Here is a 25,787-nt window from a genome sequence, read left to right as displayed (position 1 = left end):
GCTAGATTAATATTATAATATATGCATGACGTAAGTCACCACCCCACACCTACGATAAGTCGCTTAAGTGCGGTCAGTATCCAGTATTCGGGAGATAGTAGGTTCGAACCCCACTGTCGGCAGCCCTGAAAATGGTTTTCCGTAGTTTCCCTTTTTTCACACCAGGCAAATGCTGGGGCTGTTCCTTAATTAAGGCCACGGCCGCTTCCTTCCAACTCCTAGCCCTTCCCTGTCCCATCGTCGCCATAAGACCTATTTGTGTCGGTGCGACGTAAAGCAACTAGCAAAAAAAAAAAAACAACCTACGATAAAGTATGTACAACACAGGAAATCTATTATCTGACCCGACATTTACCTTACTATAATTTAATTCCGTTCGTGTATCCTAAATTTAGAATGGACTCGGGATGCGATCCATTTGTTAGATGAAGTAACCAAGTCTAGAATACCATTACTCCCCCTAATCACGGCAACATCCCCAAATAAATTTACATATTAGTACTCATCTTTGGTTGATATCCTTGGTCGGCATTGCGGACGAGAGGCCCATTCTGTCCTCATCCGACTTATTCTTCCATAATGGCTGGTTTCATTTCACACTCGCATTTGATTACAAGGCGTTCTGCCATTACAACACTGATTTAATATTTTAATACGTGAACACTGACACATTGGTATTTTAACTTCAACATATAGTAACACTGATGTACCTAAGACCCAATTTTATTCATATACACTAATTAATCTTCGTCCTTTCCCGCACAAAGAGCTGGACACAAAAACGACGGAGTGTCGATTAAATCGCTTGGCGCGTTCGCGATCTCCGACACGGCGCGCCCAAATTATTATCAAGCCGCACTCTTGATGTGTTCACATTGACGGCGGTTTATCTCAGCTACCTACAGTACAGGCTCAATTATTCTCTACGAATTCCATTTACTATCCGTCACACAGTTTAATATACCTGCTTTCACTGTTGCTTTAAAAGAAGACAGCTTATCACTCTCTGTTATTATTACATCTTCACTTGAATTTACAGTATACAAATCGAAGGCTCAAACCGTAACACGACCTGGCTTACTCGATACGCGGGTGACAACCTGACACAGAACACAAGTCACTTTGCCCGAGCTCCGAGTACAATTGAGAGTATGGTCCCTTCCTTTCACTCGTATTTACTGACGTCACACCTTGGAGAGAGGGGGTTGGTTTTCTCAAATCGCCACTGGCAGTCCGAACTGGAAGTTATAATTAACACCAAATTAATCCCCTCATCTGGAACATACTCTTGGTTTAATATGATCTCCTAATGATCGCAGATTTCTGAGATATGAGCAGATATCGCTCCTCAATATATCGCGGGTTCAGTAGCGTCTCTCACAACGTGATTACCTGTCGGCCAATAGCGTTCGAGATCCACCGGTTCCAAGAATTTCAGTCTTCATTTTATTAAATTTGCAGCTTATCATATCTTATTCTTCTACGCATGGCATCTAAACAGTTCCTTAATTCGATTCATATAATTGCAATTTTTGATTAATGATTACTTTGGGAAATAATTTATATTTCATTTCATCTCTTTTCAAAATGATATCCCTGGCTGTCCAAATGAATTTTGTGATTGGACTAGAGCGATCGGTTTCCTCCGTGATAACTTGACAGGAGCGCTGCGCTTTTCCATTCTCCAGTTCCGAGAATGCGTGACGTCAGGGAAACTTCTAACTGACAAAAATACATCTTCGCAGCGCCTATGCCATTGTTCCTGCTTACTGTACGAAACACATTTGGGGGATGTCACAGAACAATACTTACCGATGACAGAATTCAAAGTGGAAAGGAGAAGCCCACTCCAAGAGTAGAATCATCAAAAGGCCAGGAACAAATTCTGACCTAACGCTTTTACGCTCCTTACCATGTCATGTGGAATGAGCCACACCATTAAGGTTAAAAGTTTTCAATAAATGCATTTACACCTACAGATGCAGTTAAAATTTTACTAACTAAATGAAGAAATGTCTTGTCAATAAATTAATATGGTGAAACCAATAAAATCAGAACTTGAAATATTTCTTAGATCAAGATAAAATAAAAACAAAGCTTTGAGGTACCTCAGAACAACCTTAATTGTATCTTAATCACTTATTATCATCACAATAAATTATTATTGAAGTATGAACAGTATCCGGAACCTCAAAATTAGACCAGGTCTTGGTTAACTAGGCAGGGAATACAGTTAAAAATAAAAAACGGGATTTTGGTACTTGACATGCACAATCAACTGGCAATACCAACAAATTGACTAGCACAAATAATTCAACAAAAGGGATCTACATTTAACTGACTAGTTAGCAGAATAAATGACATAGTCATTAAGCACAACTCCATCCATGAGTAATATTCGAAGACAGTCATCTATTTCTCAACAACAGAGAGGGCAAAAAAAACAAATCATCATCAAACAAACTCGTAACCGGCAACCAGACATAATAATAGGCAAGGCAATAAGCTTAGAGAAATCTAACCTTACGGCCACTAATAATTTTGAGGTTTCGTTTACATTAGAGAAGAATGCCTCGAAATCCAGTTTTAAATTTTTAGGCCTGCACTCAGTATGCGATGTTCAGGTAACACCTTGAATAAACCTTAACCATGAATTAGAACCATGGTATAGCTTTTAAAACTTACTAGAAGGTTATCATTTTAGCACATTTTAAGGATTCCAACCAGAAAAATTGCGATTTACAGGAATAGCATATCTGCCGATCACACGGCCACTGGAATCAGATCCACATATAATTTGGATTTACAGCATCCTAAAGAATTACACACATATATATATGCCACTCTACTGAACTAGAAATAAAAAAATAGATCACCAGGTGAAAAACTGATTTGCCCTAAAAGAAAAATAAATATCATTAGTAAATCAAATAGCGGCTATTGCCGATTTGAAGTATACATCTCGAAAAGTTGAAACCCATAAGGGTTCCTATCCTGGATCAAAATCTTCTCTTCCAGAAATAATTTTCTGACACACAAACCAATTTGCTTCCAATTCAAAAAACATCTTGCTTGACTATAAAGGTCATAATTCACTTGTCCAGTTCAACTATTTGTGTCATTTGAAACATGCTACTGTAGCATGTTCTCTAAAATGATTTTACCCATGTCTTAATGAATATGTATCTGCTTCGCTTAAAGTGGCTTATGTACTTCTGCTTTCAATCGATAGAAGGCAGCTCCCTCAGTCGCGAGCACGAGGGATCATTATTTCGGCGAGACTCTTATCATCTCCTTGGAGAGAATCTTGTTGTGTTTATGCATGCTAATTTAATCAGGGAGCCCTCACACACAGTAGCGGCATTTTTATATTTTTAATGGGTGTTTAATAGATGTTAAGCTGATCTAAACTACCGCATATTTATCATGCCCCGATGATTGATATTGAAAGTACTGTAATAGTTTGAAATGATATTATTTTTGCATTCTCTGTTTTCTTTTTCTTTTCTTCATATAATGGCCGAACGATACGCATCTTTGTACTCGGGGTGAGAATGGTGGTATGTCAGGGTTGGACGTGATTGTGATGCATTAATAGCTGGGTCTCTGTTTATTTTGATTCGCTTCACTATGAAATATTTGCCATCGTTTGGAGGTATGCCCTGCATGTCGGCTGGGAGATCTATTCTGGTCCTACGCATTGTGTATGTGATGGGTCTACGCGTGACCGTGGGGTCACGAACGTCCTGTTGGCAATTGCCCTGGCTGAGCTAAGTATCTATAATTAATGTGAGACCTAATTTGTGAAACGATGGGTTGCACTGTACGAGTTGCCTTGATTTATTTACTCGTATCAATCTGCTGGTATTGTTTGCCTAGGAGGGCAAAAAGTCGTATGTTTGAATGAATGTGAGGATGAATGAGCGGGGTGTAAGTATGACGTGTCGACCAGCTAAATTAATTTTTATTTATTCTTTACCGTGCTTTGTTATTTCTTGGGTGCGATGTCGTTTATTTGTTTGGTGTCCGTCCTGGTCGTTTTTTAACCTGGAGGGCGCCATGTTATTTCGTTTCTTTCGGGGGCGTGCGCAGGCCCATGTTATTCTTTGAGATTGGCATTCTATTCATTGCTCCAGAGAGCTTTCTCTCTGCCCTTTGATGAAATCTTCCTTGGTCGTACACTCTCTGGTTTAATTTATTATTATTATTATTATTATTATTATTATTATTATTATTTTATCCGCTCCTCGGTGTGGGGAATCTTTTAACGAGAGGAATTGTTGAAAAATGATTTGAAAAGATAACAGACGCCCACGCTTGGATTTAATTTTTTCTCACTGATGGAATGATCAAATTAAGCCCGCGCAAAGGATATTGACATCACAGCATTATGTTGCGAGGTCACTGATTATTCGATGGAAACATTGTATGAATAACTATGCCTGGTGTTTAAAAGAATTGATGAGGTCACGTTATGTTGACACGTTTTCCATTTGGGTCGACATCAAACAAGTATGGATTGCCCTGTTTCAATGCTGGTATCTCCCCGTAAGTGATTTATTTGATTTGCCTTATATTTCAATAAACCCTCATTTGGTATTTGTATGGGTTTTTACTCATAGTAGTATTAGTCATTAACTTGAATTGCGTTGATAAGAGGGAAATTTCCAGTTCAGGGCTGCGTCGTTCGCCCTTCCTGGTCGGGGATCTACGCCTCATTTTTCATTGTGTAGTCTTTAGGGTGGGTGTGGCACACATTGTCGGAGTTCCGACAGGCAGCCGCGTGGAGCGCCACCGACTGGGCGATCCTTTATTAACGAGGCGCGCCAACAGTGAGCGAAGGGATGCACACTCGTTTCAATTCATGTGACACAAATCTCAAATTACTATCCAAAAGAGTACAAGTTCCTTAATAATGTCACAGGAAACATCCTTATCTTCTGGTCGGTAAATTAATAGGCCCCCTACCGGGATGAGCGACTCTGGCCATTGTGACAAACTAATCCTCACGGCTCCAAACAATCGCCTTGTCAGCTTGTATTTCCACACTCCTTCGGCCAGAAATATTCTTACCCGATTCTCTCCATTTTAACATGCGTACCATATTCTCCTTCAGATATCAAATCATGATTAAATTACGATCCCTATCATCCGGGTACAATATCTCAGGATTTGAGGTAAAGATGTTCTCTACAATATGATACTTGTAAGGAAGCTGTTATACAAAAAGAAAATCCTTAGCTGGGCTGAGTGGCTCAGATGGTTGAGACGTTGGCCTTTTGACCCCATCTTCGCAGGTTCGATCCTGGCTCAGTCCTGTCGTATTTAAAGGTACCGGTATTCAAATATATCAGCCTCGTGTCGGTACATTTACTGACACGTAAAACTCCTGCGAGACCAAATTCCGGCACACCGGCGTTTCGGAAAACCGTAAAAGTATTTAGTGGGACGTAAAAGAAATAACATAAACCATTATTATTATTATTATTATTATTATTATTATTAGAAAATCCTTATCCATTCCGCTTTTTTCCAGAATCGAGGTAATCAGTATGTTCCTACGAAAGATGTCCATGTGTTAAACTTACTGAGATGTATTTTGGAGAGAATACATGTATTGGTTTCAGCTCAGTCATGAAAGAAAACGTACCAAATGCAGTCACAGCCCAGTTGTATGTAACTTTTTCAAGTTAAAGCTCACATCCTTTAGACCTAAAATCCAAGGACATGCGCGTTTATCGCCTTATTAGTGTAATTTCATCGCTGTACCTGGAGAGCCCGCTTGATGGCCATGATCGTTAAGGCGTTGAAGTCTAAACGGTATGACACCGTTGATCGAAAACAATGTTGGTCGGCAGGGTAGGGGATTTCAAATCACTAAATTGCGTGACCAAACCCTAAAGTAAATTCCAAACCTCTCTGCAATACTCATATGGCGCTGTTGGACAGGGGTAGGCTATGTGTCGGTACCGGGATTCACCCTCTCCTTTCCTAGTATCATTCTCTGGTGAGGTTGACGTCAGGAACGGCATCCCTTCATGGCAGATTCATCTCACCTCATAGAAGAATGTGGTTTAAGCTCAGTCATGGGCGAGAACATACCAAATGAATTCACAGCTCAGTTGTATATAACTGGATTGGACAAACAAACAAACCTTAAAATAAGTGTGAATCATGCTGTAAGAGAGTTGAATGGAAATAGATTTGACGAAAGATCGGTCTAAAACGGGTTGGTTATTTTTAAGCATTGGTAAATTTCTATATCAGACTTTCTTTCTGTCAAGAATAAAATAAAGGAACTAATAGGTCTAAGTTATTATTTCGATGTGCTTTTAATTATTTTAATTTTCTCCTGTCCAATATTCCCATTTCGGTTGCTGTTTTACATTAAAGCATCGGGATACTGTAGTGACGTAAGATGGCGGCGGCCGCACGCTTCCAGCTTCAGAATCCTGCTGCTCATTGCCAGTCTAAATCTGTATGTCTGTGGGCAGAGCATCCTCCTTTCGTTTATTTTGTGTTACGTTCTAGTGTTGCGTCACCTTTTCTCTCTTGTCCTTCGCGATTGTAAGTGGTTTCCGTGATTTTGGTTTGTTAACGTCTGTGGATTCCCTCATTGGGACTTTTGGAATTATGGTTCATTGTGAATTAATTTCGGAATATACTCCTATGTTTCACATCTTCCTGTTCATTTTACAAAACCTGATACGGGATCCAGTAATACACCGTGACGGAGTGTTGAGGTCGTCTAACGTTATTAAAAGGACAGGTGAAGTATACGATTGAGACCAGTGAGTTCATGTTATCAGAGGTTGTAAAAACCAGATGGTTTAAATACTGCAATGGAGTGCTTCTGTGAGCACTATTCCTTGGCGTTACTTGTCTCAGTCGAGACAAGTTTACTATTTTTATCTTCCTTTTGATTAATAAAACCTGTGTTCTTTCTCTAGGCTTTGGTTTATTTAATCTTCTTGCAGAGTGTTTTTTTCTTTTTGGAAGCGGGGTCGGGTACTCTCATATCGGGTCCGACTTCATACGGATTTACGTTTGCCTCGGCTGCAATTTACGGCCCGTTGGATATTCGTTTGTATACTACCACCGCACTGGTGTTTCTGCCAACTTCGCGGTTGGTGGTTTCCCTGGGCGATGAACTCGGTACAAGTACAACTAAACAACAATCCTCTGTTAACACTAATCAGAGAGAAAGTTGGAAGAGGTCCGACACTTAAGGTATCGGTCAAGGAAAGACAGGGACCAGGAAAGACTCCCTAGGCACCGAGACCTAAAACTGTCGACACTAATGTCTAAGTAGTAGTGCTCTGCATATTGCCGAGACTGAAGGGGACGGCGGGCTTCCTAGAAGGTGACGCCGTCTCTCAGACCAGAGAGATGTGATACGGTGAAGGAGATGCTCGGAGAAGATGAGAGGATTAGGGGCCATGGCCTATACTAGGAACTGTCCCGGCACTCACCTTAGTGCAGGAAAACGGTGGGGATCAGCCCCGAATACAGAAGAGTGGAGCCACGATAGAGCTGAGGCCACCCATCCTCTGCAGCCTACTCTACAAGCGCCAACGTACTGCCAAGTGAGATTAGTGACCAAGCTCCCTCTCTGTTCCAGTGACTGGAGTCAACGTCCACGTGGTCACGCCGCTGGTCTGTGTCATCTGCATCTTCTACACGTGTGTGGTGAGTGTCCACTCCTTTTACTGAGCTCACACATCAAGTGTTCCTCCAGCTTCCGTAACTTGCTGCTTCTGTTCCAGGGAGGTTTGAAGGCCGTTGTTTGGACGGACGTCATCCAGACGATCATCATGTTTGGAGCGATGATACTCGTCGCTGTAAAGGGCTCCATGGATGTCGGTGGAGCCGCAGTGGTCTGGCAGAGGAACTTGGACAGTGGTCGAATAGAGTTACCAAAGTTAGTCCACTCAATACTTGTTCTGTGTAGAAATGTGAAATATGTGGACGTTCCGTAGAGCTTTCAAATGACGCGAGCAGCTGGACTGTATATCCCAGACTAGAGCTCCCATCACTTCCACAATGTGACCCACTGCGCCGATTCTTACCTCGCATGGCGCCTTTTCTCCATTATAAGCTGTAAGTCCGTCATCTAGGGAGTGAGACTATGACAGCTTATTTTCTTTACCTTACTTATTGGCACACAAGATACTTCGACAGCATGCATTCACCAACCAGACTCAAACTAGCAGCTGTTTCCTCTAAAATGGTGAGTGTCATCGGCTTCAGTGATGACGGTAGCTAGCGCCGTGTGTGGGGTCTGTGTATAACTAACTTGAAGATCGTCATGAAATTCAATGAGTGGCATCTGATCAATGGGGCTCGTGTTAGTAACAAACGTTGTATGGAATACCTATTACGGGAACATGATCTTTACAGTTGTGGTTAATCTTTACCAGTGTGAATGATATGTAGCTCCAACAGGTACTCCAATTCACTGAAATCTGTACATTATTACCTAACACAGCTAGATGTCATCACCAAACAATAAAATGACCTAAGCTAATATGGCTAAAAATGGCAATGAAACATATAAATTATCACATACATGCCGCTAAATGGGACTAATTTGTTAGTTCAATAATTCAAATTTCGAACATAGAATCCACTGCTGTCACGTTAATGATTATTTTTACCCTTTTTCTTCCTGTGGACATGTAGTATGTCCAGTCCGATGGTCTTGAGCTAAGAAAATCAGAAGTGTGCCTTACCCGCATGTTCGCACCCGTGTAGAGCACTATGCCTCACTCCAGGTCACTCGCCGGTCTATATGCACGCCAAGAAACTTACTCCAACCGCAAACACTCCCGAACGTACGAATAGAGTGTGCTCTTGTGGCACGTTGCTCCTCTAAACAAACCATCGAGGGAAGGGTACCAAATATTTAGCCTTAGTTTAACGGCCAATGAGCCAAGGCTGTATACACATACCTAAACAAAGTCCACGTATCGTGCCATTTCACTGTCCTGAGAATATAATTCAGTGGAGTTATGATGGTCGCAATTGCCGATAAGAAATTTAAACAGAAAGTATAAACTCGATAATATATATCAAGGAGATACGATATAGCGCGAGGTCGGAATAGTAAAGATCAACATGGCAGTGGCTGAGACAAAACAAGACTTATGCCCGGTTTCTGGAATGGTGAGAAATCTCTTCGATAGCTATTGCTTTGTTACAGCTGTCGACTCGATAAATCTTCGCTGCGTTGCGCAGCGGAACAGCAGCTAACTTATCAAACTGTCAACTATTGCCTCGTTGATCAAGTTTCATAAATACACACTAGATGCCACCCCTCGTACTGATATGTTTTTGTGCATTAGGTGTGCTTCCTAGATTGTCAGGCGCATCCGCAAAAGTAATGCACCACATTTCAGCTTTCCGTGCAGCTCCTCTGTGCCATGCAGCGATAAACTGGTATTCTACTAGTTCTTGCAGACATGGGTGTCAGTTTCGTAATGTTTAAGGACTGTCAGAAGAACCTGACATAGAGGAAATATGCACACCAGTATCACATGCAATTAGCCTTCCCTGTTTATCCAAAATGTGAACACTGACCGCAGTACAACGATATATATACAGGGTAATTGATATAATTATATAACCTGTTAGTTCCTTGTAATGTAATATCGTTAATTAAAAACAATCCCGCGATAAAAGTATAATTATCCTCACTGCCAATGCAAGTAGGCCTACTACGATAAATGTGTAATTATCTGCAATACTCAGTTAGTGGTACCAGTGATTTTATAGGCACTAATGCAGTCACAGATACAAATATGATAAGACTCATTAGCATTGAGTCTTAAAGTGTATCGTAATTAATAATCGATCAACAGGGGACAATGGAAAATTATTTGTCACAGGACGCAAATTGTCGCCTGTAACCTCTACGAAACCTATGACAGTATATTTGTTTAGCCTCAGTCTGTCTTTGAATTACTTCATTAGAACATTAGGCCGATGATGGTATACTGTAATGGTGGTTATTCAAGAATGTTGACCATTTCTTCGTCGGAAGAAGTTCAGAAAGCCATAGAAACTTTTAACAAACACATGTTAGCTGCTGATACTGAAGTACTGCGATATCTCCTGCTCAGGGTCCTAGGCAAGACCGACTCCAATCCTCAGACCGTAATATAAAAAAACATGGCGGCCGAAGTAGCCGGATTGCTGGTAGTGGCTAACAAGAAAATATCACGCACATATTATATAACCGGCGGTAATTTAACATGATAAATGTAACATCATAGGGAAAATCGCTTTTACACGTATGAAAACGCCTCGCCAAGAAGTATGCACCACATATATTCTACTAGAAAAGAGCCCAACAAGGTGATTATTTAGAAATTTCTTCGATAAATGACGTTTTCTCTTAGATTTCACTTCGCTGGAAAGATGAAAATACACGATAAAAATGTTAAAATGATATTTCTAACATCATTTTGAATGTTTCAAAATAAATTTAGGTTCGAAATTCCTCAATTTATTCGCTCTCATGAGAACTGTGAAACATAATTTGTTACCTTAGTTTTGAAGTGGTGGACAATTTCTTAAATTCAGCACCCAATGAATGGGAAGTACACCCGAAATAATCATGTTACGGTATTGGTTTTACGTCCTACTAACTGCATTTTTTACGATTTTCGAAGACGTCGAATTGCCGAAATTTAGTCCTGCAGTAGTTCTTTTACGTGCCAGTAAATCTACCGATACAAGGCCGACGTATTTGAGTACCCTCAAATACCACTGGACCGAGCCATGATAGAATCTGTCAACTTGGGGTCAGAAAGCCAGCTTCTTAACCGTCTGAGTCACTCAGCCCAAGTACATTCGAAATGATTATGTTAACCCAATGAACGACCCTGGTAATGTTAACATAATGTTGGCATAACAGCATTTCACACAATGATAGTAACATTAGTAATAAAACGTTCAGATACTAAAGATATAATCGGTTTTTACCCATTAAAGAACATGAGCGCAAAAACTATATTGACTAAACATTGGTATTTAACCACATGGACGAGCTTCAGTTCGGCGCTGTCTGCTTGATAACAGATAACCACAGCATGAATCTGAAGGTGTTGGTAAAGTAAAACCCTACGTTACAAACCCAGATAATCCTTCAAGTCACTATTTCTTCTGTGTAACACTATACAGATTGCTCCAACTGTCACACTTACAGTAGAAGTTTTGTTATACTCCAAGATCCAGCCAAACATTTCCGCAGGCAAAGCACAGCTTATTGTAAAATAAACCTGCATCTAAATCACTCGATATTTTGAAGCACATATACACTAACGGAATAACAATATATCAGTTATACTATACCTAAATTAATATTTGTCGAGGAATACGAATAGTTTGGAAGTAGAGAAATGGGCTCCCTAACCTCAGACTTATTCTCAAAATGATGTATGCACAGTACAATTTTCTCATGGACTTCAAAATAATCACGATGTATATTTCTAATCCATTTCTCTCTTAATGTTCTATTCCGAAGGAAACTTACGAATAGTTGTGTGAGAGGCATCGCCATAGTTAGATTAAAACCTGGTCCACCTAGTGCACTCATGTTCTCAATGAGTAAAAACATGATCAAAACAAGCACATTCTCACATTACTGTGTATAATTACAGATCCTATGTGTCCACTGACTCATAAATACACTCGCACACTTATATTCTACAAATAAACTAACATTTATCGTCAACTTTCATAAAATTACACCGACTACACACGATAACAACAAACCAAAACAAACCCACATTTCCAATAATTCCGGCTACTGGATTCGCCATCTTTGAACGATCGAGCGTAGCATTAAGGTCTGAGGATCGGAGTCAGTCTTGTTCTAAGTTAGCAAGCGATTTATCGAACCGATAGATGTACAACGCCAAAACACAAGTTAAACATTCGAAACCGCTATAGGTTCGATATCTCACGTTCCAGAAACCGGGCATAAGTTAGCAGGCGATTTATGGAACCGATAGATGTATATTACGTTCGTGCAACGCCAAAACAAATGTTAACCACTCGATACCGCTATAGGTTTGATATCTCACGTTCCAGAAACTGGGCATCAGAATTGTTAAACACAATACTAATGAAAAATGATAAATGAACTAACCATAATTGAGAGAGGACGTATTGATTCGAGGAAGCAAGACACGCAATTATAAATTCAAGACTTAGAAGAAAATTATCAGAAAAATAGGGATTATAACGCTAAAGCTAACTGAAAAGCAGATAGGTATAATAGCAGTAATATAATCTGCGAAATAAGAAGAGTATTGTAAAGGCAATACATATTTCAGTTCATCACAGCGAAGACTAGGCCTTGATTCAATAAGAAGAAAACGAACTCTTTATAAAGCACCAATACCTAATTGAACCTTTTAGAACAATAATATACGATACATATAAAGCTGAAACAACCGTAGACATATTGGAGATCTGCAACGTTATTCGTATAAAATTCGAGCTAAAAGAATTATCAATGAAACTGTTATGTTAGAAGGCTTTGAATTCAACGTAATGTCACAACTAACGTCCTACATGTATCGTTATATCCGTACAATTAAAGCTGCTCGGATTTGGTGGTTTGGAGCGAAATTGTGTCTGGAATAGGAAATCCGTGAACAGTAAATTGCGTTATTACGTGTCCTAGTTCATATCCAGGCTTTTACCTGAACGGTTGCCTTGTATAGTGTACGGTCAAGTGTAGTGTAGTGCAGTGTGTGCTACATAGCGTATTACTATCTTTTACCTCTTTGTGTAGTGTGTGCGATATGGCAGAACATAATGGGGGTGACGAATCGCCTGATCCGTCACAGCTACAGGTTGAAAGGGAAATAGAACTCCGTATGGAAGATGATAACTCCCTACTTAATTCCGCTCAATTACCCAATTCTTCTTCTCAGAATATGGAAGGATCTAATGATCCACCGCACTCTGATTCTACTCCGCCTGTTGTAACCGAAACGAATCCTAATAATCATTATGGACCATATATTGTATATGTGCAATATATCAATCCACGGAATATTAGTCATTTGCACTCGATGGGTTTGGGGCGCAAATTTCATGAAAATAATTTAAGACCCAAATCCATTACTCGCAAAGGACGTAATCGACTTCAAATTGAATGTTCATATGCAGTGCAAGCCAATTCTTTCTTAACTAATCCTCTTCTCATTACTCTCCAAGTTAAAACATTCATACCCAGTTCCAATATTATGTGTGTGGGTATCATCCGTGATGTTGAAAAATCACTTACTGAAGCTGAGTTTATTAAAAACTTAACATCGATCCCAGTTAAATCTGTTAAACGCCTTAACCTCCGAGTCACGCAACAAGGTAGTACAGAATATCTACCCACGGGCTCTGTTAAAATACTCTTTCGTGGTCACGCACTACCTCAACATGTTTCCCTATGCAGTGTTTATATGGAGGTTGAACCGTTAATCTTTGTTCCTATTCTTTGCCGCAAGTGCTAAAGGTATGGGCATACTTTGGTGGATACCTTTACAAGCGATCACTTTCCTATCATTATTACGTACGGCCTCAGTAGACCGAACCCGTCTCTGTTTTACAGCAGACATATTCCTACTGTACGATCGTTTAAGACCTTTAACGCGAACACCTTCAGCCACTTTATCGCGACTCAATTTTCTCTTATGCCTTCTCATATGCTAACATATGACTCACTCCTGCAGATCGTCTTTCGCTACATTAATATCTACCACCCTTTTAAAGTCGTTCAAACACCTCAATCACGGCAACCTTGTCGTCTACGTTGGTGGGATGATGAGTGCCACAAAATTATACAAAAACGTAAAAGCTTATTTCGTACTTATCGAAAACACTTAACGCCTCACAACTATTTCGCTTTAAAACATATTGCTTATTCTCGCCGAGTTTTTAATGCCAAGCGCCGGAAAGCGTGGGGGAACTTTATTTCATCACTTACAACATCCACACCGGTTACGCAACTCTGGAATGCTGTTCGAACACTGACTCGTGTTTCTCAACATGCCACAAGTGCGATAATCCCGACTGATGTGCTTGAGCAATTTCTTCATTCTCTCACTCCGGACTACGTCGTCCCTGCCAGTACCTTTTCACAAGCCGATTCCAGTCGTTATTCTTCCGTTTTATTACAACCTATTACATTATACGAATTTGAAGCAGTTATCCCTACAGTATGCTGCACTTTTTGCCTCACGCAGCTAAGCAAGTCATTCTTAAATACTGTAATACCATATTTTCTACACTTAAAGTGCCCTGTCAATGGAATGACTTCTTTCTTGTGCCAATCCTTAAATCGAATAAGATAGCCTCTGATTTTCACAGTTACCGTGGTATTGTTTTCTGTTCGTGTATGAGGAAAACATTTTTTAAAATACTACTCCAGAGATTTCTTTGGGTACTCGAATATTATAACTTGGTCCCAAACAATCAGTGTGCGTTTCTTAAAGGCCGTAGCACTCACGATGCTATAAATACCTTTGTAATCGACCTAATATTGGCCAAGGCACGTCGCCACAGTACCATAACTACGTTTCTTGATATTCAAGGCGCCTATGACTCTTTTCCGTTACATATGTTATGGGATTGTCTTTCTGCTAAAAACTTCCCACCTGGTTTTATTTCCCTTTTACAGCACTTATTTACATACCGTAATCTTATAATCAAATCGTCTCAACATACTATTTCTAGTCGGCAGATGTCAAATGGCTTACCTCAGGGGGACATTTTCAGCGGGATACTTTTTGCTCTTTATATGAGCGATATTGACAGGTTAGTAACACGCTCCGCTCGCATAATATCGTACACTGATGATATCGTTCTTTACCTATCTCACATCAACATAAATACATGCCGCGAGCGAATGTCGCAACTTATGAGTGAGGCTACCTCGTGGTTGGATTCCCATGGCCTTCAGCTTGCAATATCCAAATGCTCAAGGATGATCGTCACCCATCGCCGTAAATATGACCGGAACCCTCTTCTATTCGATACGTATTTTATCCCTATCTGTAACCATTATAAATACCTTGAACTACATTTATACCATAAACTAACGTGGACTCACTATATTAAACATTTACGTAACAAAGCTACTTCTTATATAAACGTCCTCCGAACTGTTACACGCAGAAAGTGGGGAGCGGAGCCGACCACCGCTCTTTCTTTATGTAAGGCCACCCTCCGTTCCTATATGGACTATGGTGCCCTTGTCCTAGATATGGCTTTAGCACATCTAAATACGACACAATTCAGCGCTCTCCGTATTTGTCTTGGTGCTCTTCACACAAGGCCTACTAACGCATTACTTGTAGAAGCTGGCGATCCCCCTCTAAAAATACGTCGACTTATGTTAACAACAAAATACCTCTTCAAGAAATTTGCTACCATCGCTACCCCCCTCATACCAAAATTACAACTATTGTTCGAACTATACGCTCTTCCCCGTCACCGTCTTTATATCATATATATCAAGCGTATAGTTATTTACATGGATATCGAGATTCTCTTTTGCGTATGCCTACACTGCCGTATTACTCTTTTTCTTATGAATGTTTCATTCATCGTCCTTACATTATTCTCCCTGTTGCTTCTAACTATTGCCGCGATACAAATTAGAACTGCACACAGGCACAGCTTCACAAAACATTACGTGTCTCCCCCTTGACAAGTACTGTCGATATATACACAGATGGCTCTAAGTCAGTGTCTGGCGTTGGAGCGGCCTTTTTTGCTGTTCAACCTCAGTTAGCCCAACAATTTAGATTACCTAATCACTTCTCCATTTATTCTGCTGAACTTTTTGCCGTACGCCAAGCTCTCCTCTACACTGATTCTATGAGTGTATTACAATCACTCTCCTCCATCTCCTTCTCATACAATTGGTACATATATAACGTAAAACATCTTATTTCAAACGTCTACCTCACTTTCGTCTGGGTGCCAGCGCATATTGGAATTTTTGGAAATGAACGAGCCGATACTTATCCAAAGCAAGCAGCACGTCTTCCGCTTCTCGCCTCTACTATAGCCATTCCCCCACTTATTATTTTATGCATGTCAAAAACAAGGCTCACTCTGATTGGCCATCAGATTGGCATGATACTGCCAACTACATAACAGGCCAGTACTCTAGACGACATATAACTACTATAATGCCCTTACTCCGCTTTATAAATATCGTTTTAATCTGACAACTCAACCCTTTTGTGAATGTGGTTACCCCGATGGAGATGCTAATCATATCTTTTTCCAATGTCCTTTATATCGTTCAGCTCGCCAACGTCTTTTACACCACCTTATCCAGCACAAATTTTCATTGCCTACCAGTATTTCTTGTTTACTCTATAATCTGATACCCACTGCAATATCAATAATTACTACTTTTCTTGATGACTCCAACCTCACTTTATAACTTGATATCATATTACTCTTTCATTTTTTGTCGGTATGCTCCTGGCTTTCTTTGTGTATATAACCTGATCGTTTAGGTTTTTTGTGGTGACTCTCTTCATTCTCAGTTTTTCTTCTATTTTGTTACTGGAGCTGATTAGTACCCTCTCTATCAAGCTTATCCCTTGCATACTATACCGTTACCGCTCTATGAGTTTATCAAGTCTATCATGCGCACCTCTTTTTCCAAACACCCTGTGTTTTATGCCGTGTGTATAATACAGTGCTCCTATTTCTTTATTTATTTTTATACAGATATCTATATAGTGTTTTATAAATCCCTTAAGCATATTGACTGGGCGAAAATCATAAGGAGCCCAACACAACATTTCATGAAGGAGAAGAAGTATCTTTATATCCCTATTGCGCAAGACCTGGCCGCCATGCAGTTTTAAGAAGACTAGGCCTATGGGGAGATTGTCTGGATGAGGCCAAGCTGAGATGACGGCAACGGAGGACCACATCGCCGAGAGCATCTCGATGACCAGCGGCAGACATAATGCAATCAAGGAGCCGAAGGAAAAAGACAAGTTTTTCATTAAATTAAGGTAAATGAGTGCGTTATAAATTCCAAAGTAGTCATCAAAATTGATTGTGAGTAGATGTTAGATCGTTAATATCTTAGAAATGATTCAATTATGTTAGATTATCGCGGAATAATTTTACATTTTTGTCGATTTACACGGAGATAGGTAGTAATACTAAAGTTAAAACCAGTCCTAATTAGGGAGTGAAAAGTGAATAAAACAGGTATATTAATGCCATTGCAATTAAAACAAAGAATATTAGAGAGTTATACTATGTGAAATATGAAGTGCTAAGTGGTAGGATATTTAAGGATATACACTGACTGACAGAGCAAATGCAACGCCAAGAAGGAGTGGTCAGAACTTTATGCCAATTGCAGGGTAGACTGACATCACTGAGGTATGCTCATGATGTGAAATGCGCCGCTGTGCTGCGCACGTAGCGAACGATAAATGGGACACGGCGTTGGCGAATGGCCCACTTCATACCGTGATTTCTCAGCCGACAGTCATTGTAGAACGTGTTGTCGTGTGCCACAGGACACGTGTATAGCTAAGAATGCCAGGCCGTCGTCAACGGAGGCATTTCCAGCAGACAGACGACTTTACGAGGGGTATGGTGATCGGACTGAGAAGGGCAGGTTGGTCGCTTCGTCAAATCGCAGCCGATACCCATAGGGATGTGTCCACGGTGCAGCGCCTGTGGCGAAGATGGTTGGCGCAGGGACATGTGGCACGTGCGAGGGGTCCAGGCGCAGCCCGAGTGACGTCAGCACGCGAGGATCGGTGCATCCGCCGCCAAGCGGTGGCAGCCCCGCACGCCACGTCAACCGCCATTCTTCAGCATGTGCAAGACACCCTGGCTGTTCCAATATCGACCAGAACAATTTCCCGTCGATTGGTTGAAGGAGGCCTGCACTCCCGGCGTCCGCTCAGAAGACTACCATTGACTCCACAGCATAGACGTGCACGCCTGGCATGGTGCCGGGCTAGAGCGACTTGGATGAGGGAATGGCGGAACGTCGTGTTCTCCGATGAGTCACGCTTCTGTTCTGTCAGTGATAGTCACCGCAGACGAGTGTGGCGTCGGCGTGGAGAAAGGTTAAATCCGGCACTAACTGTGGAGCTAGACAACGCGGCATCATGGTTTGGGGCGCTATTGCGTATGATTCCACGTCACGTCTAGTGCGTATTCAAGGCACGTTAAATGCCCACCGCTACGTGCAGCATGTGCTGCGGCCGGTGGCACTCCCGTACCTTCAGGGGCTGCCCAATGCTCTGTTTCAGCAGGATAATGCCCGCCCACACACTGCTCGCATCTCCCAACAGGCTCTACGAGGTGTACAGATGCTTCCGTGGCCAGCGTACTATCCGGATCTCTCACCAATCGAACACGTGTGGGATCTCATTGGACGCCGTTTGCAAACTCTGCCCCAGCCTCGTACGGACGACCAACTGTGGCAAATGGTTGACAGAGAATGGAGAACCATCCCTCAGGACACCATTCGCACTCTTATTGACTCTGTACCTCGACGTGTTTCTGCGTGCATCGCCGCTCGCGGTGGTCCTACATCCTACTGAGTCGATGCCGTGCGCATTGTGTAACCTGCATATCGGTTTGAAATAAACATCAATTATTCGTCAGTGCCGTCTCTGTTTTTTCCCCAACTTTCATCCCTTTCGAACCACTGCTTCCTGGTGTTGCATTTGCTCTGTCAGTCAGTGTATGTGAAGTGATGATTGATAATTTGGATTATGAAGGAAGTCAGAGTAGGATTATATGTGTGGATATGAGAATAAGCCGAAGACATGTTGAGAATAGATACGAAGATATTGAATCAATGAAGTAAATAATTTGGAATGAAATGATTTTAAGTGTCAAGATGAGTTATATATGAGAATTATTGGAAAGAAATTTAAGAGATATGATATGTGAGATGAAAGTGATGTTGTAATGTTATACGAGTATAATGAAGGATAGAGAGATAGAATATACGATGGTGCGTTAATGAAAGAATTTTGAAGAGAAAGGTGATGATAGTCGACGCAATCCAGGATCATTTATGTTCGTGATACCATGATGGTATTTCACTGACAGAGAATCCATATCCTATGATAGTAACGACGTGTTATGGCATAATTAGATCATCATAATGAATGACTTTAAGAAGTGTTGCAACCAGCTCGCTAACAGTGATGATGAATGAAGTTGGGAAGAGAACGTCAAAAGGAAATGCGCACACAAGACAATTAAAAAAAGCAAATAATTCTGAATAAATCATATAATAACACATCAAATATACAAGGAAGCGAGGAAAAGTACTGGAACCTACCCATAAGAAAGGAGAGAGGAGGGGCTCCCAGGAATTGCGAAGAAATTCACCAAGAACGACACCAAGATTTTCAAGAAATTTAATATAAAAAATAATGAATAAATAATATTTACGCTACTATTTAAATTTGAAAAATTAAATAAAACTCTGGGAAATAATGAAACTTGCAAATAACACAACATTAGGGAGGATAATAAACACTCATTAAATAAATGACTTAGATGTAAATAAATTCATATCAATAGTAAATAATTCCTTTCTATCCCCCCAAAAATATACTGATGCATCAGCCTACCTTAATAATTACCTTCGAAAAACACATATTTGAAATGTATCAACATTAAATGGAATTTAAAATTTAACAGAGAAAAAAATGGATTGGATGGCAAATCGAGGGCTTTTGACAGCACCCAGTGGAGGCAACGTCTCCACTAAACCCGCAAAAACGAAGGTCACACGACAATACAAACTAACACAGAACACAATAAAAACCGACCATAACGTCACCACACCAGGCTCGCCCAGAATAAGAAATTCAGCCCAAATTAAAAATAATTTAAAATCGCAAAAGCCATGGTAAGCAAAGGCAATAAATTAAACACCGGAAGCATATTTAAAAGGGACGAGCCAGTTCACATCACATCACCGAGACCGAAAAATGACACGGTTTCAGAAGAAAACAATCCAATGTAGTATTCACGGAGCAATACACAAGATGCTGTTATCGCGGCAGAGACAATTCACAATAATCATCAGGTTACATAACTGCCAAGCACAAGAGATAAGCAACAATTGGCAGAAGAGATAACAACAGAACCCATATTACGCACACTAGGGTTGTCCAAGCCCCTCGATTATAATAGAGACGTTACCAGTACATTGTTGAAAAGTAAGATACCAATGCGGTATTATGCGGATAATTTGGGAAAGAATAACGTTAAACGCCCGCAATAGAAATGAAAATACACCAACCCAGCCCAAATAAAAATTCCCCAGGAGATATTAAATTTTACAAACTTACAGCAATAATAATAATAATAATAATAATAATAATAATAATAATAATAATAATAATAATAATAATAGTAATAATAATAATATTTTAAAAATAGATAGTAGTGTAAGCGCAGTATTAGGTCAAACACGGGCACTCACAGGCCGAAACACACGAAACGGTGCACGAATCACATATAAGAGAATTACAACCAAAAGTAAATACGAAAAAGAGCACACATACACAACACGGATCACGAAAATAAGTACCAAATTTCAAACACGAGACCGCAAACGCATCCGGAAAATAGCAAGAGAAAACAAAAAACCAGCGCGAAATAAAATTTAAATAAAAGGAACGGGGAATTTTGAAAGTTATCTAAGCACTATAATGGACACACGCCTGAAGCAAGAACGCCCAAAAAGAAACTGAGATATAAGATAAAGTCACACCAAACACACGAACGAAAATTTCACTACAATACACAAGAAAAATCTACACAAGCATAAGGAAATCTTGAGAGGCGTACTTACTTGAATCCATATGTACTTAGATGATATCTCCCGTGTTTTAGGCCTAATACAATTACACTCACAAGTAAGAAAACAAACAAACTTACCAACGAGCTAGAAAGAGGACTATAGAGTGGCTATTGGACCGCCATATTTGAATCTACTTGAAAGCCACGTCCGCCATATTGTAAGCGACCAAATCGAGTGGGCTTGTGATGAAGCAAGTACAGAGGCTGCGGGAATAAATACCGTTTCACAGTTTTCTTTATTAGGGAAGCACTCAAAGATGCGCAATGTCTGTTTAAAAGGACATTAAAAAATACAAGATACAGGCTACGTACTTACATATTGTATAAAGAAAGAAAATTAGCGCATTTCCACTAGTCCGAATTACAAAACAAATCACAAGACATTGCCAAAAATTTAGACCCACTTACAGGGAATGAAAATATAGAACAGAAAACCTTGAGCAAAGCAATATAACAACATCGAGAAATAATTCATATAACTTTAATAATAATAATAATAATAATAATAATAATAATAATAATAATAATAATAATTCTGATATCTTTCCATTTACCTGGAATTGGCATTTTGTATGGATTTAGCCTAATTTTACGACCGGATGCCCTTCCTGACAACGCCAACCCTAGGTGGAGTGATGTATTTACTATTGCGTGCTTCTGTAGTGGTTTGTAGAATGTTCTGTTGTGTGTAGATGAAGAAGGTTATCCAGTCCCGGATCCAGAGGAATTAACTGTGGACTACCCGGTTAAAATTCTCAACCCGGTCGAATCTGGTGCCCTCTGAACCAAAGGCCAGCATGCTGATCATTCAGCCAAAAAGCCGGACACTAAACAACTTGGCAGGTTAGATCCTGGCTCAGTACGATAGTATTTAGGTGCTCAAATCCCTCAGAACTCCTGCGGGACAACATTCCGGCACCTCGGCTTATCCGAAAAAGTAGTTAGTAGGGCGTAAAACTAATAATAATTTACGAAAAATAAGTATTCTAGAGCCGTGGGGTACAAGGTTTGAAGTGAACAATGATGTAATAAAGTATCCCTTAATAATAATAATAATAATAATAATAATAATAATAATAATAATAATAATAATAATAATAATAATAACAAGAATTTGTAGGATAAACAATTTGAAATAATTGCTAAAAAAAGAGAACAGTTCTTCTTGTGATAATGATCTTAAATCACATAAGTTAACTTTCCTGAATAATTCACTTCGATTATCTTCGGAAGAAGATTATGGTAACGCCGATTTTTTATTTGCCTTATGTAGCACCCACTCAGACACGCCTTATAGCTACGATGGGATAGGAAAAGGCCAAGACTGCGAAGGAAGTGTCAGTGGCATTAAGGCACAGCAGCCCCCGTATTTGCCTGATGTGAAAGTGGGAACCACGGAAAACCAGCTATCAGTGCTGTCGGCAGTGGGATTAGAACTCACTATATCCCGAATGCAAGCTAAGAGCTATATACCGCGAACCACGTAGCCAACTCGCTCAGTAGTAGTGGTGATGTAGGACTGAAAGTCCTCATTACTCCGTATCGTTGGCAAAGGGGATGAGGTGACTAGGAAATTCTAAATATTGTAGGTGTGGCGTTGGACAGCAGGCGTCTTGTAACATCGTTGTTCACTTTATATTTATTTTCAAAATGCTGGGGAAATGTGCTCTGTAGGATACAATGTAATAATAAATAGTGGTATTGGTTTTTTCGTCCTACCGACTACTTAGTACGGTTTTCGGAGAAGCTGAAGTGCCGGAGATATGCCCCGGTGGAGTTCCCTTACGGGCCGGTAAATCTACTGACACAAAGGTAACCTATCTGAGCACCTTCAAATACCAAATACAAGAAAATAAAAGTAGGCCTAATGTACACGTGCTGGATTGTGCTACACAGGCAACGTAATTCTGCTAATCGCCCAAAACTGTGTACTTTAGTAAAAAAAGAATCTTATCTAAAATATGATATTTATTCTTCATGTTTTCTCTACAATTTATGCAATTGCATGCCACACACGTAGAGAGCATATTTTCTTCGATCTAATCTATTAGAAGTATCGCACCGTATGCGGAGAAATTATATGAATGGCGCTTAAACTATGGAGTCGCTATTTCGCCTTGGCACCACCCAGAGCACTGTAGCAGCCATGTTAGCCACTCTATAGTCCTCTTTCTAGCTCGTTGAAACTTACATAATTAATATAATAGTAAAATGTTACATTTTTAATTTATAAACCAAACATCTGTCCTCGTCCTAGGGGATATACTTCCAGTTACCCAACACCGATCACCTCGGTCATTATTATATTAGGAGCAGCACAGCCGTTAGACATGGCCATCAGCGTCTACTCGCGAGCAGTTCCAACACTGAACACTCCACTCTTCGCCACCTGTGGCGACACAGTCTGACACCGAAACACGCTCTGGCGGAGACCGCCAAAACACACACTGTAGTTGCAAAATACGCACACAGATAGCGTAGGAATACGCGTTGCTGTCCTCAGTTCTATCATACACACCAAATAAAACTTGCAGGATAATTAGGTGCAGTTATGTCCTAATAGCCATAGATACAATTAGTTGTTTACAAGCAAATTAAATGTCCAATGCGCCCATGCACAAAATTATCAGATTCCATCAGACACGTAATTTCGTCATCTAATACGTCAAATAGTGTCGAATTCCAGTCTCATATAATAATGGTAATTCCACAGCTCCGTATACAGGCACTTTGCCGATAATGCAGAGTTCAATAGTAGAATGCATAATTCCCCAAAGATCACTTGTACCAATAATGCACACAAATTAAATATATGTCGCGTATTGTCGCGTATACAGGTGATAGTCCAAAATATACCACATTATTAGTGTATTTTGCATAATAACGCCTCATTGTTGATTAGTAATTTGATAATTTGAACCTAGTATCTCTACCATAAGGTTATATTTTTCCTGAATGGTAAGCATGGCATACATCAAGTCACGTGGATAGGCAATGATGATTTTCTATAAATAATTCCACGAGGATAGTTAATTTCTAGTATCTTCATGAAAGATATCCCTTGTATATTTAAATAAATGACACAAGGTAATATGTTAAAATTCAGACACTCATGTGAGAATATATTTAATTAGTTAACTTTTATGGTTAAACGGAGTCAAAGATTAATTTGGTGAATGATATATTTATCCTTTTCTCGACTCATATACATGCTTTGATAGTCCCAAAACAAGAATTGAGCATAATACTCATCCTAAGTTATCTGGAGTCCGACAAAGACAAAACAACTTAACGTTATCCTTAACTTCCCAAGTGGATTTGTATTTATTTAAAGATAATTTAATTTTGATTTATACATATTTTCTTAATTCGATTGATAATATAATTTCCATCCTTAATATTTTTTTAGTATGCCTAATTATCATTTTAATGATCAACATTCATATTTAGCCTATCGAAGCAGTCTCAATGAATTTAATGCGAGATAATTTGATTTCATTCTTTTCTCAACTTTATAATTTGCATAAATGATTATGTTTAAGATATACTTGAAGCACTATTCATCAACTTGGTTAAGCATTTTAGATAGATTTAGAGTTAAGGCGTAATATAAATCATATTTTGCGATAACCAACGATTTGTAGGATGGAGACGTCAATCGTTATTTCTGGCAAGTAATTCGTTTATCAAGAAGCCGTTCTCGTCTTATTCGGAATTAACGTTAAAATATAATAATAATCGAAACCTGAGGGTGTGCTGGCCTGGCTTTATTTTATGACCCGTCCTGGACGCAGGAAAGGCGCAACACACACACACCATCATTATAGACACTTATGCCTTTCAGCGTTCAGTCCTCAAGCCTCTGTGAAGTGACTAACCGTCGCCACATTCCTCTATTCACAACTAGTGTTGTGGCGTCATTTAGTTCTATACCTTTTATCTTTAAATCGATAGAAACTGAGAATAACCATCGTCGTCTTGGCCTCTCTCTATTTCTCTTACCCTCCATAACAAGGTAAGGTAAGGTAAGGGTGTATTCTGCCCCAAGGCAGGTCCGAACCTCCGCAGAGGTCTGCCTGAGCCGGAGTTTACGTGCGGTAGAGTGGTCAGTTCATTTCCGCTCCTCCATTCCCTTACCACCACCAACAGCGCGTGGCAGCCTATCCAAATCTTGACCACGCTCAATGTTGCTTAACTGCGGAGATCTCACGGATCTGGTGTTTCAACACGGCTACGACCATTTTTTTCTTTTTTCCTTTCGCCTCACATGGCCCCACAACCGAAGCCGGTTTAAGCGTACAGCTCCATCCATCAAGTTCATTCCTAACTCGGCTCGGTACAAGTATAGCTCTATTAACACTTATCAGAAGGAAAGCTGGAAGAGATCCGACATTTAAGGTGTTGGTCAAGGAAAGACAAGGACCAGGAAGGACTCCCTAGGCACGGAGACCTAAAGCTGAAACCATACTCGTTTCCATTCTAGGCAACCCATCTTCCTCCAATCGCCTCGCATGACCCCACCACCGAAGCCGGTTTATGCGTCCAGCTTCATCCATCGAGTTCATTCCTAAATGAGCCTTTATCGCCTCATTCCGAGTACCTTCCTGCCATTGTTCCCACCTCTTTGTACCAGCAATCATTGTCGCTAATCTCATGTCTGTTACTTCTAACTTATGAATAAGATATCATGAGTCCACCCAGCTTTCGCTCCCGTAAACCAAAGTTGGTCTGAAAACAGACCGATGTAAAGAGTTTCTTCCAGGAGCTGACTTCCTCCTTACTACTGTTGATCGCAACTGCGAGCTCACTGCATTAGCTTTACTGCACGTTGATTCAGTCTCACTATATTACAATCCTGGGAGATCACACACATTCTAAATACTTGA

General features: G+C 40.2%; 1 protein-coding gene across 4 annotated transcripts in view; it reads left to right on the top strand.

The window, feature by feature from the left end:
- LOC136875406 (sodium-coupled monocarboxylate transporter 1) overlaps window positions 1–25,787 on the top strand; it is a 238,344-nt gene that overhangs the window by 78,722 nt on the left and 133,835 nt on the right. For all 4 annotated transcript variants that reach the window (XM_068228195.1, XM_068228197.1, XM_068228196.1 and 1 more), the window contains 2 exons: window positions 7,622–7,689; window positions 7,767–7,921. In XM_068228195.1, the coding sequence (XP_068084296.1) occupies window positions 7,622–7,689; window positions 7,767–7,921 (223 nt within the window). The remainder of the gene's footprint in view (window positions 1–7,621; window positions 7,690–7,766; window positions 7,922–25,787) is intronic.

Source organism: Anabrus simplex, chromosome 6 (assembly GCF_040414725.1).
Source record: "Anabrus simplex isolate iqAnaSimp1 chromosome 6, ASM4041472v1, whole genome shotgun sequence".
Classification (NCBI taxonomy): Eukaryota; Metazoa; Arthropoda; class Insecta; order Orthoptera; family Tettigoniidae; genus Anabrus; species Anabrus simplex.
The sequence above is the reverse complement of the archived record's forward strand: the minus strand, read 5'-3'. Positions and strand labels throughout refer to the sequence as shown.